Source organism: Bos javanicus, chromosome 17 (genome assembly GCF_032452875.1).
Source record: "Bos javanicus breed banteng chromosome 17, ARS-OSU_banteng_1.0, whole genome shotgun sequence".
Taxonomy (NCBI): Eukaryota; Metazoa; Chordata; class Mammalia; order Artiodactyla; family Bovidae; genus Bos; species Bos javanicus.
This window is the reverse complement of record NC_083884.1, coordinates 19,085,940-19,103,685: the sequence shown is the minus strand read 5'-3', so window position 1 is coordinate 19,103,685 and position 17,746 is coordinate 19,085,940. Positions and strand designations below refer to the sequence as shown.

Genomic DNA, 17,746 nt, shown 5'->3' with positions numbered 1-17,746 from the left:
AAACTGATATCTGAAAGATGCCCAGGAATTAAAAGCTAAAAAATGGAAAGTAATATGTTCCAGAAAGAGAACAGCATATGTGAGCACCCTAGGAAGATAAAGTTTGATTTAAAGGAAAGGTATGTGTATGTCTGGAGTAAGGGTACTGGGTAATTCATCAGAGTATAATGCTTATGAGCTTGGGCCTTGGAGCCCTAGCTAACTTACCATCTGACTTATCATCTGCCTTTAAGTTCTTGTTCCACCACTTAAATAGCTGTCTAGCTTTAGAAAGGTTATTCAGCCTAGGGTTGCTAAAAGTATTAAATCTATTATATAAAGTCCTAAGAACTATTCCTGGCAATATAGTAAAGATATATTAATATTAGAGTTTTGGGTTTTGTTGCTATTATTGTTGTTATTGTTTCTAGATGGATGAGAGGAGACAAACTATTCTGTGTCTTGAAGGCCATGTTAAAAATCCTGAATATTGAGATTTCCCTGGTGGTCCAGTGGTTAAGAATCCACCTTGCAATGCAGGGAACATGGGTTCGATCCCTGATAAGGGAATTAAGATCCCACAGGCCCCAGAACAACGAAGCCCAACTGCCTCAACTACTGAGCCCAAAAGCCACAATTACAGAGTCCGCGTCTGTACACCACTAGAAAAGGTCTCACATGATGCAAGGAAGATCTCGAGTGGTGTAACTAAGACCTGACACAGCCAAGTAAACAAATAAATAAACCTGAAATTTATCCTAAGTGCAGTCAGAACCCACTAAAAGGTTTTTCAGGAAGGGAATATCACATTTCAATTTATAAATATATTTTTAAAATCAACATGAATGAATTGATTAGGGTTGGGGGCAGGGGGCAGCAGGCAGGAATGGAAACAAGATCTACTGGAAGACTAAAGGTCATCATAATAGCTCATATAAAAAATAACTACAGGTTGGACTAGGCTAGTAGCAATAAAGTTGGAAAGAAATTGTTAGACTTATGATACATTTTGGTGGTAAAACTGATGTGATTTGGTAATGGACTAGGAGGTTAAGGGAGGAAAGGGTATAAATGATGGCTTCTTACAATACCCAGCCCCAAATCTTGAATAAAGTCTTCCCTACTATATGTACTCTAATGACTGTCACTGTATTTTTTTTTTTTTTTAACACTTCTCAAATGAGAGTTATCTTCCCAGGCTCAGCTAAAATATGAACTTTCTATCACAGGAGCTAATAGCTGTCTCCTCCTCACAACACTCTGTACATTATAAAGAGCTCTTTTCCTAAATATATATTTTCCCTAATAGAGGCAAGTTACTTTACAGTCAGTCAAGGCTATATTTCTTGCTCTAGTCCACATAAAAAAAGTGCTACATGCAATACAGGCAGTCTTGAATAACCCCACAAATGGTCTCAAAGCCAAGGCAACTCCTCAAGTTCTTTTCTTTCCTTGAAAGGAAATTCAGTTTGCTTTCTTCTCCTTTCAATTATTCTATCTTTGGGGATTCTGTTTCCCTTTAGATTAGTTGCAGAATTAACTAGTTTTTCATTGGCATCCCAATTTCTTGAAGCCACCAAAAACAAGTATTTAGGGATTCTTTTTGTTGAAGTGCTTGCTATTAATTCTACTGAAAAACGAAAGGTAACAACAAAATTAAACACAGGGTTATATTATCTTACAATAGTGGTCTTTAATTTACAGTTCCTGACTCCCTTTGTGAGAGGGTAAACTGAATGCCCCTTACTTTTATTCCCAAGGATGAGGTTCACCAAAAGTTCTTTCTTTTTTTGTGTGTGAAGGCCTTTCTTCCCAGAATATAGCCTGTAGATGAAGCCTAGACATAATAATCAGTGTCTTCTTATCTCAAGAAGATAACTGGAACTTCTAAGGGTCTCCTAAGGAGGCATGTAATGTAGCAATCGAATTAAAAACAAATGCTAAAAAAAAACAAAAACAAAAACAAATGCTATTCTGCCAGCCTTGTTTTTTCCAAACCAAAAGGCTACAGCTTACTGCTGTAAATCCAAGTAGATGCTGACTATGCTAACTATTTGAGTTCTTTCTCCTCTTCACCCAAATCCTTGGTTCCCTCTTCAAAACAATTTTGCATTTTAAGTTATTATTCTAAGTCTTTATCTTATGAGAATTAAGTTGAAGGAAAAAAAGGTATGAAAAACAAAACAAAAACAGGATTCAGATTCTCCTAAAAGTTGCATCAAACAACATGCATAATAAGAATTCCTTTTTTGCTAACTGCTTTAGAGACATAACTCTTTTCTTTTTGATATAAAACTTTCTGGGTTTATCTTTTGTAAGTTCATCTAATCATAAGAAAATCTCTAAATTCTGGCTAATGAATAATTCATTTTGTTCAAATATACTCTTAAAAAACTCCTGGAGGATAACTACTTATTATCATGACTCAGTCTTACAGAAAACATATGAAAAGTATTTACATTAAATTAAAAAACTTTAATTGTTCATTCCTTTTAAGTAAGACATATATTTTGGCTGATTTAAAAAGTAAAAGGAAATCAAACAGTTACAACCAAATGCTGAATTTAAATGTGGAGAATATGGGATATCCATTATAAAAATCTGTACTTCATTCATCTTAATAATGTCTAAGAGAAAGAAAGGAAATTAGCTATATTCCTTCTTCCCTTGATATACTCAAAAAAATTACAGAAATGTAAAAAAAATTTTAAATAAAAACTAGTCCTATCTCATCTCCTAATCCCACTCCCAAATTGTAACTAAGCACCACAAACACACTGAGTTCTTAGCCCTATTCCCTGATTTTTTGTGAGTGGGAAGAAGTCACTTATGCTTCTGATGGCAGTATTTCCACACGATTAAAAAAAAAAAGGTGAGATTTACAAATGCTTAATTCCATTTGACTTGCTTCTCTGTCCCTAAACCCTTTGCCTTAAACAGTCAACTATGCCCTTATGATAAAACTTAAATATGACCCACCACAGTAGAAATAATTCAATCTGGAACTTACAGACTAACTATTATACTTGGTTATTTTTTGTCTTTCCTCACCTTTCCCCAAGCTAATCTACTTTAATACTATTATTTCCTCAAATGCTTGTTTTTCTCAACTTAGTTGGTAAGCTTCTTTGAGGCCAGCCACCATGTTATAGTCAACTCTGAATCACTTACTCCCTAGGAGCTGTGACAGTACTTTACATATAATAGGTACTTTGTACACGATAGATATTAGTTCACCAGTATCACAACTACGCTTAAAAACTGACATATGGAGGAGGAAAAGGGAGAATTAACCTGTTGCTTCAATTGCTTGAAAAGAAATGGTTCATGAATTTATTATTTTAGCTTAACTGAAAATACTAACTGTAAAGAACAATTTCAGGAGTTGTTAATTTATGTAATCTGCTTTGTGATAAAGAAATTTTACTCCAAGGGGAATTTACATATTTTCTCCACTAGAGCCTAAGTATTGCATGAATGCAGACATTGCCTCTTTTGTCTATCACTCTAACCCCATGCTTTAAACAGTGAAAGTCACTCAGTCGTGTTCAACTCTTTGTGACCCCATGGACTATACAGTCCATGGAATTCTCCAGGCCAGAATACTGGAGTGGGTAGCCTTTCCCTTCTCCAGGGGATCTTCCCAACCCAGGGATCGAACCCAGGTCTCCCACATTGCTGGAGGATTCCTTACCAGCTGAGCCACAAAGGAAGCCCATGCTTTAAACAGTGCCTGATATATAGCAGATGCTCAATCAATGTTTACTGGTGAATTAATTAATAACAGTAATGCACTACATCATCTCATACAAACCTGAAAGAACTTTAGTATGTTTTCACCCTCAACAGCTGGAGAAGGCAATGGCACCCCACTCCAGTACTCTTGCCTGGAAAATCCCATGAACAGAGGAGCCTGGTAGGCTGCAGTCCATGGCGTCGTGAAGAGTCGAACATGACTGAGCGACTTCATTTTCACTTTTCACTTTCATGCATTGGAGAAGGAAATGGCAACCCACTCCAGTGTGGGTTGCCTGGAGAATCTTGCCTGGAGAATCCCAGGGACGGGGGAGCCTGGTGGGCTGCTGTCTATGGGATTGCACAGAGTCGGACATGATTGAAGCGACGGCAGCAGCACCCTCAACAGCAATCTTTGTGATGGGTAAAATACAACACGTAAAAAACTACAGTATTAACCGAGTTCTCACAGTGGCAGAAGCTCTTTTAGTGCTATCATTCCCAACAGTCAAGATAATGGTTCTCAAAGTATGATCCCTGGGCCAGCAGCATTAACATCATCTGGGGACTTGTTAAAAATGCAAATTCTTGAATTCCACCCCACTGAATCACAAATCCTGGAGGTGAGGCCTAGCGATCCGTATTTTAATAAGCACTGCAAATGATTATGACGTTATGCTCAAGTTTGAGAACCACTAGTCACAGAAATTTTTTTCATGGAAATTGAAGGGATCTCAAACCAACAAAAAAGTAAGGAAAGATTAGATGAGACTTTTAAGAAATGTACTTGATGTACAAACACTAAAATGTTTTTAGAATAAGTTAAGTCAAGCCATTAAGTGACATGAAAAACTACCACTATACAGTTAAGAGGCTTTTTTTCTTTTCCTTAGGAGAAATCATAAAACTGTATTCAATAAGAAACATATTTAAAGTGGCTTTCAGATCCCTATTATGAGCTATTAAGGAAAGAGAACAGAAGCAGTGCAGAATATGGAGAAGAAAAGGAAGATAAGGTAGACAGCTAAAATAAGACATGAATGAGATAGAAGAAAATTGTTTTTTAGATCCACCTGAAATTTAGCACCTTAATTTTAAATAAAGTACAAACCATAGTAGTTTTCACAGTCACATTATCTGGGACCTCATGACCAACAGAAATCATAAAATATTTTCATATTGTATTATAGTTATTACATATTTCTCAAAATATAATTGATGGTCATCACCACCTTGACATTATAGCAGTAAATTTGATCTGCCACTAAATCTCATTATTTAATATATTATTAAGGAAACATGTATTACTATATCACAATTAAAAATAGCCTAAAAGCTATATTTCCATATATTTGGTTCCTTGGTATTCCTAGGTATTTTATATATTTAAAAACGTTAAATATGAGAGAAGGTCCACAGGCTTTACCACATGGCCAAAAAGGCCCACAATACAAAAACATTAAAAAATCATGCAAAAGCTAATAGTTAACAGTTGTGTTAAAAGTGTTCTTGACCTCTTCTTAGGTTATGAGCCCTTTCACAAATCTGAGAACATGTATAGACCCTTTCCCAAGTTTACAACAGGGCATGGGGCGTGCAGAAGGGACAATGATTCCTTCTCCTGAAACAGCATTATATCAAAGCACCCACATCTTGATTACTAAAAGAAACACTAGTTGTGCAACTACTTTAATTTCTATTAACTTTTAGCTTAGTATGGGCAATAAGCACATCTATAGCCCAAACCTGCAGAGGCAGACAATTTAGTGGAAAGTGAATAAGAATAGTCAACTAGCTTAAAATTAGGAAACTGTGAATGAGGAGCTAAGGACTTCAGTCTTTATTTCAGGTAATGCCTTTATTGTCTTACTTTACTTTTCATTTACAGTACTCAATATTTTGGAAACAAATTTGTATAAAAAACATACTTTGTTGAAAATTCTTAAAAAAGCTTCCTACCACCTTTTAGATAAGGCCCAAAAAACAGATATAAAGGTTTCAGAGTCCTCACCAGTTAAGATTTTACTTCTTTCGCTTCATTTTAATCCCCTTTTCTTGTCATAAACCATAATCTAGCCATATTGAATACCTTTCTGCTAATTAAATAGACTATGTTCTCCTTCCTCCAGACTTTCAGACATGCTATTCACTACATGACTAATTACTTCACACCTTTCAAACCTGTTTAAATGTCACTTCCTCATGAAGGCATTCTGACCTCCTAGCCATTCCTCTGCTGTATGCTCTCTAAACCTTTCATTAATCCTACCATAACACTAACTCATCACATTGTATTGCAGCAGCAATGTGTTTAACTGTTCATCTTTTCCACAAAGCTGAAAGCCTGGTGAGGGCCAAGGCAGGGTCCTGTTTATCACAAGAATTTCAGCTCTGAGCCTGACAGGCTGTAGGTCCGCAGTAAGACCTGGGAGAGGAATGGATTTGCCTACAGTTTAAAAGCGTTTCTATTTGTATACCTAAGAAGCCTGAGCCATCCCTACTTTGTAACACTTGTAACCTTATGTGCTACTCATTTAAAATTTTATATAATCTGCATTTAACCCTCTCCACAGTCTGGTTAATAAAACTGTATTACTTAGATACATTGTTATATATAAAATTGGAAGTTATTAGTGTTTAAAAAAACAAGTCTGAGTACAAAGGAATGAATGCTACTAGTTTCCCAAACTAAACAAGTATCCTTTAATGATCTACTGTCTGGATATACTTATCTTTCCTTTTATATAAAACAGATGTTTCTTGAAAAGTATACAAATATCATTTAAATCATTCCTTTTCATTTATTAATTGATGGGGTAGTTCTTTGCTTTTGACCACTAGAAATCTGTGGCTATTTACAAAAGCCTTTAAAGGATCCTGTTTTAAAATCATAGTTTAAAAGCTTTCTAGGTCACAAAATTCAATTAAAAACCGCCAATTATGATAAAATTCTACTTTTTTTTTTTGGCCCTACAGTGGCTTGAGGAATCATAGTTCCCCAACTAGGGCCCCAGCAGTGAAAGCACCAAGTCCTGACCACTGGACCACCAGGAAATTCCCAAACTCTTCCTACTGAGTTAAGTAAAAGCATCATATTAGAATACTTTTTCATCTTCTATACCCTCCATAATTTAAAATTGTATCTTATGGTTATTTTGTATACTTTTAAACAATATAATTAAATGGTGCTTTAAATACCCTCTCTTAAAAGACAGTAAAGAATTTAGAGATCTTAGCATACATAGGGGAGAAGGCAATGGCACCCCACTCCAGTACTCCTGCCTGGAAAATCCCATGGACGGAGGAGCCTGGTAGGCTGCAGTCCATGGGGTCTCGAAGAGTCGGACACAACTGAGCGACTTCACTTTAACTTTTCACTTTTACCCACTGGAGAAGGAAATGGCAACCCACTCCAGTGTTCTTGCCTGGAGAATCCCAGGGACGGGGGAGCCTGGTGGGCTGCTGTCTACGGGTCTGCACAGAGTCGGACACGACTGAAGCGACTTAGCAGCAGCAACATATATAGATATCTCCACAACTGCAACTCATCTCATTTTTCATAAACCAGATATTTTGATATCTAATTCCCAGATAATGGGAATTTCAGGAAGATTCATAATTGCATGATAACATAGTTCATTAATTCTAAGACATTTTTTCACATTTTGGAATCTCTGAAATCGGTGTATTTCACAATTGGCAGCATTTTTTCTTTCAGTGGTCTAAAAATGTTTCTTACAATTGATGGCATCTCAGATTAAATGAAATACTGTCAATAAAATATTGAAAACTTTTCTCTAATAATGCTTTTTAACTAAATAATAGTATAATTGTAACTCAAACATTCTAGAATCAAAACTAAATAAACTTAAGATTTACACTTTACCTTTTTAGAAAACTAGTGACCAGGTTAAACTCAAGAAAATAGATAACTGAACGAAAACACTTCTTAAAAAGTTATTTTAGGAAAAAGTATAGATTAGTAGCAGAAATAACAGACATGGAAAAAAAAAGGAAACAGGCTTGAAGATGTTCAGTCAGTAGTAACTTCCAAGCAAGTAGAGGCAGGAAATAGCCCTAAAGTTTTATCCATAAAAAGAAACAAGTATTAGGAACAAGACAGAGGATTTAATTTTAGATAGCAAATTATTTAGGAGGAAAAATACTATTTTAATCTTTCTCCTACAAGGAGGACTCACTGTCAGCCTTTAAACAAAAATATTGTAGAGGGAGTAGAAATAATTGTAATTAAATGTAAATGGCAAACATTCTTAATAAATTAAAGACCAACCTACCAGCATTGTCTTCCTTCTGGCTCAATCTGTTTCCCCTTCAGGTAATCCTAGGAAAGGGGCTCCTTTTCAGATCCCCAGTTTTTCATGTCGATCTTCTACCTCCCTGTGGCAACAATATTTTCTAATTAAAAGAGTCCTCTTGTGCCACAGGGAGGATTTCTGACGGTATAACAAATACAAACGTTATTCACAACTCATCATGAAGTCAACCTAGTCTTGAGATTCTTCAAGAAAGAAATTTGGTTCCTTATTTTTCAAGAGAAATCTGGTTTTTATTTTTTAAAACTCCATTTCAAAAAAGCTAATCTTTCATTTATTTTTTAAAAAAAAGCACTACTTTCTTGTTGAAGTATATAAAAATTCTTATCATTCATCTATCTTTCCAGCTAATCTCTAGACACAATTTTGTTGATCATAAAAAAAAGCTTTCTGAGTTCTCTTGACAATTACTTTAGCTAGTAAGACCAACCTTTTATATTTTGATACCTGGTTAGAAACCAAAGTCCTGTTCCCAATGATCAGAAGAGAGTAGTAGGAAGCTATCAGATCCCTTTCAGTCAATGTTTGTTAGTAAAGATTAATAAATAAATCTATGTGCATTATATAACATGATGCTAATTATGCTTAAAACATACATTAAAAAAAGATCAGCAGGGAATTTAGAAAAGTGGTAGTTACCGTCCCCTCACTGGTAAGATTACGGGTGATTTTCACTGTTTGTTTATTCTTTGCAATACTTTTCCAGTTTTTCCAGTGAGCATGTATTGCTTTTATAGACAAAAATAAAAAGTCAAATTTAGGTATAAGCAAGAATGAATAAAACTTACTGTGATTTTTAAGATAAAGGTAATCTAAGTATGACAACATTATGGCTTTGATATATTTTGGATGACAATAGTTATGTTTTGGATGAGTACCTTTTTATACTTTAAATAACCCAACAGTATCCAATAGCTTTTTTTAGCTTATATAAAAAAGAAAACACATTTAAGATTTTACATACATGATTCTTGATTATACTGCAATTCTAAGTCAAAACTCAATTTACTTCAGTCTATATTTCCTAACAGTTATGTGTTAAACACTATATTATATATTATATTCAAATAAAATAAATAGAATTAAAGTATGGGCCCTGTATTCAAGGGGCTTGTATGCTTACTTTGAAAACAAAAGGAGTATACACACAAGAATAGTATAAGAAAGTAAATGATCAAGTGCCTACATCCAGATGGTCTAACAGAAGATCAGGAGAGGCAGTGTGGGCAGTTTCATGTAGATGGGCCTGAAGGTATGAATAATACTTCACATTCTTGATAGAAAACTATATTTGAGCAAAAGCTCAAAAGCATAAATAGCACAGCTACGCAGAGGGCAGAAAGGAAACAGTTAGAGTATAGCGCTTCTGTAGAAAAGAAAGCCAGATTTAAAAGGCTCTACTTCTGGATGATTCTGTGGGTCAATGAATTTGGTAGAGGAGTGGACTTGGAAATCTGATAAACAAAAGAACTTCAGGAGAATGATAAATGTAGATACCAGAGCACAGTAAGTTAAGGAAGGAACAAGAAAGAAAAAGTACAGACTTATGGTATAAAACATTTGTCTTTTTAAAAAGTCAAAGTGAAAGGAAAGATAAGTACTACAACAGAGAAGTAGAGAAGTATTAAACAAATGTATGTTTCAATGTATAAAAGGCCTTCTCCATATCTGAAGGCACAAAGAGAGGTGTTAATGAAGTTAAGGAACACTTATGGAGTACTTCCATCACAAGCACTGTGTTTTATAGGTTTATTTTATATAATCTTCACAACCTTGAACTCCTATCTTACGACAGTAAGATAGACTCTGAAAAGGTTAATTATTGTCGAGTAAGTGATAAGCGGAAACCTGAAACCAAGACTAACTAACCCAATCAATATTCTTCCTTTTCCTATTAAAGAGAGCTACTTAAAAGGCTTAAAAGAAAAAAAATTAAGCTCAAGATCAGTCACCCAGGATTTTATATCATATTTGACTACTCTCTGGCTCTTGTTCACAACTTCAAAATGTACACATTCCTTAAGGTTAATTTCTTAATTCTGTGTCCTTTGTTCTCGATCACAGAATGACAAATTTAGAATTTAAAATCTTGCCCTGAGGAAATCTTTCAAACTCCTCTCCCCTTGGAGCTTTCATTTATTTCTGTGGCTTCAATGAGGATGATTCTCCAATTAGTCTCTCTTTGACCTTTCTGTACTAAGCTTCAGTTGTACCAGATAAGTCTTTCATTTGTTCTATGGATCTATTCCCTACCCTCCACCCTGTTTTCTGTCCCAGGAGGCTGACTTCCCTGGGCTCCTTCTATGTGGCACTGCCCTCAAGTCAGCTATCTCCTTTGACCAAAGGTTCCAGATTCTCTCCAGGTAACCCTCTCTCCAGGGCTCTATTCTTTTGGGTTCCAGTAACCCTTCCCTCTGGCCCTTGGGCCAAAGGAAAGAAATAACTCTATTATTGCTAGCTCAGGAGTACCACGCTATCACTTATGGTCACTCTACAATCGCTGACATATTTGTAACTATCCATTTATTAAAACATTCTTTAAATTATCCTAATTTGAATATGCCCTCTCTTTTGTGATGGGACACTGACCATACACTTACATGTCTTTTTAAATACCTAAATATATCCCCTCAGATGCCCTGCTTCAAATCAAAATCAACATGCTTATTGTCAAACTTATCTGCTTTCCCCAAACTCCTTTATGATACTTTCATCATTTTTAAGGTTAAAAAAAACTGAGAAATATCTTAACTGTTTCTTTCCATAATCCATCATGCCAAGTCTTACTAGATCTTACGTAGTATTGCTTATATAAGCCCCTTCTGTTCCTACTGCTTCTGTGCATGGGCTTGGACACTCAGTCGTGTCCAGCTCTCTGCAGTCCATGGGATTCTCTCAGCAAGAATATCGGAGTACAGTGCCCTTTCTCCTCAAGGGGATCTTCCTGAACCAGGAACTGAACCCAAGTCTCTTAGTCTCCCACACTGGCAGGTGGATTCTTTACCATTAGTGCCACCTGAGAAGCCCCCTATTGCTTCTACCCTGTCTCAGTACTTCTCAAGCCATCCCTGCCTCATACTACAACAGCTAGTCTTTCTGCTTCATCTTTACAATTCATCCTGTATCTACTACTAAGCATCTATGATTATCTACTCAAAACCCTCCAAATCTTGCTGTTTCTTATATGCTTAATTATTAACTTAAGTTCAAATTACAAACTAGTCACAATTCTTAATGGAACCTATTAATATCTTATTTATTCAGTATCTCCTAAACGTATCTTGAATTTCTACATTCCACCCATTTGTTAACTCTATTTCCCTCATTCTTCATGCCATTCGCCTACCTCATCCAAATCCTATCATTTGTCTTCCTCCTTTACTTTCTCTAAAACATTCCCTAATCCTGTAATCGAACTTTCCTCTTCTGAACATTTCTTTGAATTTATAAATAGTCCTCAATTGATTTTATATTGGTTTATCTTTTTAATAATATATGTATCTTATCTCCACAAAATATAAATCACTACCTCCCTGTGGGAAACAAACATGTTGAACACAGTGCCCTGGCACATAACAAACACAAAATATTTACTAATATGTTTTCATAAATTGAAGTGGAGGGTAAATATAGTTTATGTTAAGGTACAAAATGAAGAAGCAGATGCTAAACAGCTCGATCTTTTCAGGCAAGTCTTAAAAAAGTTTTCTAGGAAAACTTATTATTGATTGTATTGGTATAAACTTCTTACTTTTTACATGGTAATCTGTAACAACCTTTTAAAATTTATATTATTTATATATATACACAAATTTTTAAAGAGTGAATATAAAAACTGAGTTTCCGCATCTTAGTAGGGAATCTAAGAGATGCCTCTCCACCCCCAACTCAACACATTAGTCTCTCCAGCAGCCTCCTAAAACTGCTGGAGTCTGTAGCCACCGGCACAGGTATTTCAGTCTGCCAGAGTCGAGACCACCCTTCATCCATACTTTGTTACTATTCCTCCAAAGGTCCTTATGATTATTAAACTTTAGTTATCACCAAAAAGCAACTTATAGGTTTAGATGAATATGTCTGCTTTTTTAAAGTTTCAAATATATTTGGGTTTTCTCTATATAACTTAAGAGAAGATTACTATTACACACAAGCAATGTGAGGGAAATGTAGATATTCAGTCTATAAAAAATGTGAAGCAAGACAGCCTATAGTTATCACTAACAAAATAAGGAATCATTTTATACACAAAATAATGAAAACAGCTAAATGTACATCATTATATGATTTTAGTACTCCTGCCTAGATGACACTATGAATATTGCGTCTCATACAGACATGTATGTATGGGTATACAGGAATAAAAGAAGAAAAACTTCAATGAAAACATGCAGAGAACTGATATAACAGACCAATAAACACAATTATGAACATTTGTAGACTAATGTAATCTAAATGATAATGTAGGATCATTCCAAGAAGTGTTTCCCAGATGTGCAAAAGGTACTCTTTTCTATACAGATCTCATTTCTACCAATTCACCAAACAGAAACTGCTGTAGCCATCTTATAAATATTCCTTTCCTTTCCTTCCCAATTATTTTTCTTCTCCAAAACCTACATATATCTGAGATTTAAATGAAATATTTATTATCACCACAAGAAATGAACCTGATCCAAATCCACTAAAAGGAAACATATATTACAGTAAGTCATAACAACCTTTATTCATCTGTGTAGGTTCTAGATATCAGGAAAATTAAAATTTATTTAGATTTTAACTCATGTAAAAACACATTTTAGTCTTTAAGAAAAAACATAATCCAGCTCAATTAACTGATTTTAAACTAATCTATGTATATTAACACTCTTATTAAGTTACTATGAGCCAGAGCATTTTTAAATAAATTAGTATATTGTAGTCTCCAAGTTCTGCATGCCTTATGATGAATAAATATGAGTGTTCTGATTATAGATGTATGAGCAAGTAGTTTTCATTCTGAATTTGGCCTTGCTTTTAAAAAAAGTTATATCTGAATGTTATATCTTAGAGTGTTGTTCTGTAAAGAGAGCCAAGAATAGCTACACTATCCTCTTCTATATTTTTAGAAGTAATATGGATTTCAGAAGTAAAATGACTTTTAAAATCCATGAGACAGAATGGAATTAAAAACAAAATGTAAGATGAACTTTTCAGTACTTTTAGTCTGTTTCAGTATATTTATTAAAATTTCCTTTTAGTGTTGAAGAAAAATAAATCTAAAAAATATTATCAAGTATTCAAAACCTACTTTCATAATGCCATTAAAGTAATTGTTCTTTTATCCAGACTTTGTATATCCTCTTTTTCAATATTATAAATAATCACTTTTTTTTTTTTCAATTATTTTTATTTGACCGCACTGGGTCTTAGTTGCAGTATGTGGGATCTAGTTCCCTGGCCAGGGATCGAACCTGGGCCCCCTGCACTGGGAGCACAGAAACTTAGCCACCGGATCACCAGAGAAGTCCCTAAATAATCACTTTTATCTCTGTAATGCAAATTATATCATTACCCCTCAGAGAGTTCAAGAAGAAAATAAAATCTCTTAAATGGATTATATTCACTTCCTATTTGGATTCTTTTTGCCATATTAATTTAAATTAATGAACTGTTGACCATTAACTGTATAACCAGTAAGATCTGGTAAACAGGCTCTGGTGTTTTAATGTGAATTTAAATTTCTACTGATATAAATTTGGCATTGTAATTTTCATTTTTCCAAGTTTACAATTTACTACCAAAATCATAGTTTTTCTTATTTTTTTTGATCAAAACATTTTCCAGAAATTTCAATCGGTTCTATTCTTTTTTATTCAACTTAAACGATCACATTTTTCTGTTCCATTAGTTCTACTTAGTTATGCCCCTGTAGTAAAATCAGTTACAATATCTACTTCAAAATATCATCCTGCATAATACTTTTTATAAGTGCTCTTCTTTTCCTCAAGAGGAAAATTCATCTCCGCCACTAAACTTGTAGCTTCAGACTGGAAAACTCTCCAAACTCTCAAAAAAAAAAAAGTATCTTCCTGCCACTTGCACTGTAAATCAAGTATCACTCCACACTATAGCCACGAAGTCTTTATGAATGTTTAGCTATCTGTTTTAATAAAATGACTTGATTACCACTGTACACAGGGTTTGCCGGCACGGCTGTCATCACTGTACCTCCAAAGAGCAAGGTAAGTTTCAATCCCTCAGCTCAACAAAAAATAAAACTGTGGAGGAAGAACAGATTTAAGCTGGAGGAAGCTAATAGTCCTAGGGAATACAACTGGGCCTCAACAAGCAGAAAGACATCAAATAAAAATTTTTAATCATGAGATTCTGCTACATTTAAAGAAATTTATCCAAAGTACTAGAAATTTTTATTAGGATTGTAAACCAAATACAAGGATTTCTTTTCCTATTAACTAATAAAGAAAAATTTTAATGTTTATTTTATAAAACTGTCACTATAATCTTTCTGGTAAAAAAATCCTTTTTTCTTTAGGGTCAATGGCAAAAAATGAAAAGGTTTCTCCAAGAATTATACATACCAATGCCCAACTAAACATACAGTTATCTCACCACAGGCATTGAAATACCAAAATTTCTAAGAAGACCAAAAAGTAAAGAGAAATTTGATACACTACTACAAAGACACTTTTGAGCTAGAGAAGAAGAAATGATACTGCTCTAATGCTACTGGTTAAAAGAAACTCTACTCTGCTATGGAATGAGGATACTTTATTTTTTTAATTAAGAAAAATCATATACTGGTCTACTGATGTCTACAAATAAATAACAACTAGTCAATATTGCCACTCCCAGAAAAAAAATGACAAAAATAGTTCTATTATTATCGGTCTGTAATTTTTCTTTAGAAGTCAATGATATGAGATTGTTGTACCTCAAAGAATTATTATGTAGAACTTCATATATAAACTCTCTTAAGAAATGTTTCACTCGTTTCCAAGCTATACTAAATAGCATTAAAAAAGAGATTTTTTCAGTATATTATTCAATTGGCAATAATTATGTTGACACTTACAAAATGAGAAAGTTAAAAATAATGAACATTTTATGAGATGTCTACCTGTTTCCACATTCTCCGTCTCAACTTCTTGTTCTTCTGCCACATCTTGCATCATATAAGTCTCATCATCATAAACCAGAACCTGGGCTGCATAGCCCTGCTCTAATCTGGCACTTGGAACTGGCTCCACAATCACTGCTGGATATTCAGAAACCTTTCCACTTTCCTACAAGAGCAAATTTAAAAAAACAATCAGCCTCTTTATTCACAAATTCTGAATTCATTTATAAATCCTTGAGTTCATATAGTCTCAAGGAGTTCAAATGAGTTTCATGTATCATAAATATGAATGTAAAAACCAAAGCAAGGATGAAAAGGACTCATTTTAATAATCTTTTCAAGTCTCAAAAGGTGAGACATATGTTAAACATTTTAAATAGTCAGGGCTTTAGGATTAAGATGGCAAATTAAAAACATGCATATAACTTCACTCTCTCATGAAAGCCCACTAAAATGCAATAAAAGACTTTTAGACATAAACTCATAAGAAGAGATAAGAGCAACAAAATCTTGAAAGACTGATAGTGAATGGATGAATATTAATAAGTGGTTTAGCAGACCGAGGAAAGCCAAATCATAGCCTGGCAGCAAAAAATAAATGAGACACAACACACTTTACACTGGAGAATCCACAGAAGGCAATACCAATTACTTCTGGAAATAGAGGAGCAGCAGGTGGTGGAGAAAGAAGAGGGGGGTTAAAACAAGGAAGATTCCATTAAAGTTGTTTGAAAAGCACTTTTATTCCTAGACCTGCTCCCTCCTCCATGATGCTAGGCAACCGGCCCTTCCCCACCTCAGCAGAAGATTGGAGAGTTACTTTCTGGAGAGAGAAAAACAAGAGCATCTTTGAGGTACATAGGCACATTTACTAGTATCAATTCTGTACCCAAAGTAGAGTTCCCCAATCAGCTTCTTAGTCCTCCACTTTTAACCATGAGCAGACAGCCAAGTATTACTAGTCATCCAAGCAAAAGCCTCTAACACAAAACATACCATTTACTTACATATACATTTATAAATTTATATTCTTCACAGAAATAAGAGAAGATATATCCAAAAAGCAGGAACAAAATACAAATTAATAAAGAACATTAAAAAATAAAGAGTTCTGAGAAATTAAAAACACAACAGCTAAAATGAGGCATGGAAGACAACACTGAGGCAGTCTCCCAGGAACCAGAGAAAAAAGAGGAGAGAATGGGAACACTACTAAAGGATCAATCCAGGATGACCAATGATCAATACCAAGCTCCTGAGTAACAGGAGTTTCAGAAAAAGAAACAAGGGAAGAAAAAAGCTGAAAGAAAGAAAAAAATTTCAGAAATTTTCATAGCGTGGAAGGATATGAGGCGACCATTTAAAAACATCTACCAACTGTTAAGTATAAACAAATAAAGAATAAGACCTACACTGAGGCACACCACTGTGAAATATCACAATTAAGGAACAAAAAGAGGATTCTATAAGATTCTTGAAAGAAAATACAGGTCATATACAAAGAATCAGAACTCAGACTTCAGTCTTCTTCACAGTCATACTGGAAGGAAGATGGATGACAATGGAACCATTTCTTCAAAATTATAAAGGAAAATTATTTCCAATCTAGAATTCTTCACCCAATCTTATGAAAAAGTAAAGATATTTTCTCAGACATAAAAGATCTCAAAATGTTTACCTTCCATGCATCTTTTCTCAAGAAGAAACTGGAGAGTGTATTCCACTAAAAAAGTAAACGTTTAATAAAGACGATAACCTAGAATATAGAAGGTCTAATATGGGAGAGAGGAAATACCAATGTTTAGGAGGATCGGACTGTGAGGAGAGGTTCCAGGACACCAGCTGTGCACTGGATCTGAAGGGCAACTAGTTCAGTTGCAGCAAAGTAACTCCTGAGACAGCAGGATAAACTGTCATCACCAAGATGACCACTGACACTGGTCCTAAGGACAGGATGCCCATAAGCCTATTCCAGATTTTTATTTATATTTGGCTTATCTTGCTATATTTACTCACCCCACCTTCCCTTGCTACCTGGATCAGCTGAGAACCTCCCAGATGTATTCTGCTTTATGTAATCTACTCCTAAGTTTTGGAAGACCACAAAGAGCTCAAAAACCAAAAATAAACAACAGCACAATAGCACTCTTTCCATATGACCATATACCTATTGAAGAAGGCTGCAATACCAAGCTCATACCCTAGCACTGCCATATGTCTGATCAAGATGGCCTTATGTTTCCAAAACTAACTCAACACACTGCTTAAGGATTACCTGAGTAGAATCTCTGGAAGCTCAGTGAATCCAAAGTCAGACTAGTTAGCCTATCTCCCAGAAGCTTTTATTAACTATAGTAATGCTGTCCCTTCCTAACTCTAAAGCTAAGTACACTATGCATTTTCTCAAAGTGAATAATATGTTGTCTAGGAGATATCCAGAGAGAATAAAACTATAAAGAAAAGTAAAAGACTGTTAACACATTAAGTCAGGATCATGGCACCTCAGGGAACAGGTATGGGGACAGGAGGTGCAGCACACTTAATGTTCTAAAATATCAATAATTTCTATTTTTTTAACCTG

At 34.7% G+C, this 17,746-nt stretch overlaps 1 protein-coding gene across 10 annotated transcripts in view; it reads right to left on the bottom strand.

Moving 5' to 3' along the window:
- The window catches only part of ELF2 (E74 like ETS transcription factor 2), a 99,189-nt gene that overhangs the window by 36,547 nt on the left and 44,896 nt on the right, over window positions 1–17,746 (bottom strand). For 8 of the 10 annotated variants that reach the window (XM_061384158.1, XM_061384163.1, XM_061384162.1 and 5 more), the window contains one exon: window positions 15,166–15,331. In XM_061384158.1, coding sequence (XP_061240142.1) covers window positions 15,166–15,331 — 166 coding nt within the window. Of the gene's footprint in view, window positions 1–8,009; window positions 8,169–15,165; window positions 15,332–17,746 lie in introns of those variants that run through there. The other 2 variants (XM_061384172.1, XM_061384171.1) reach the window with 2 other exon arrangements.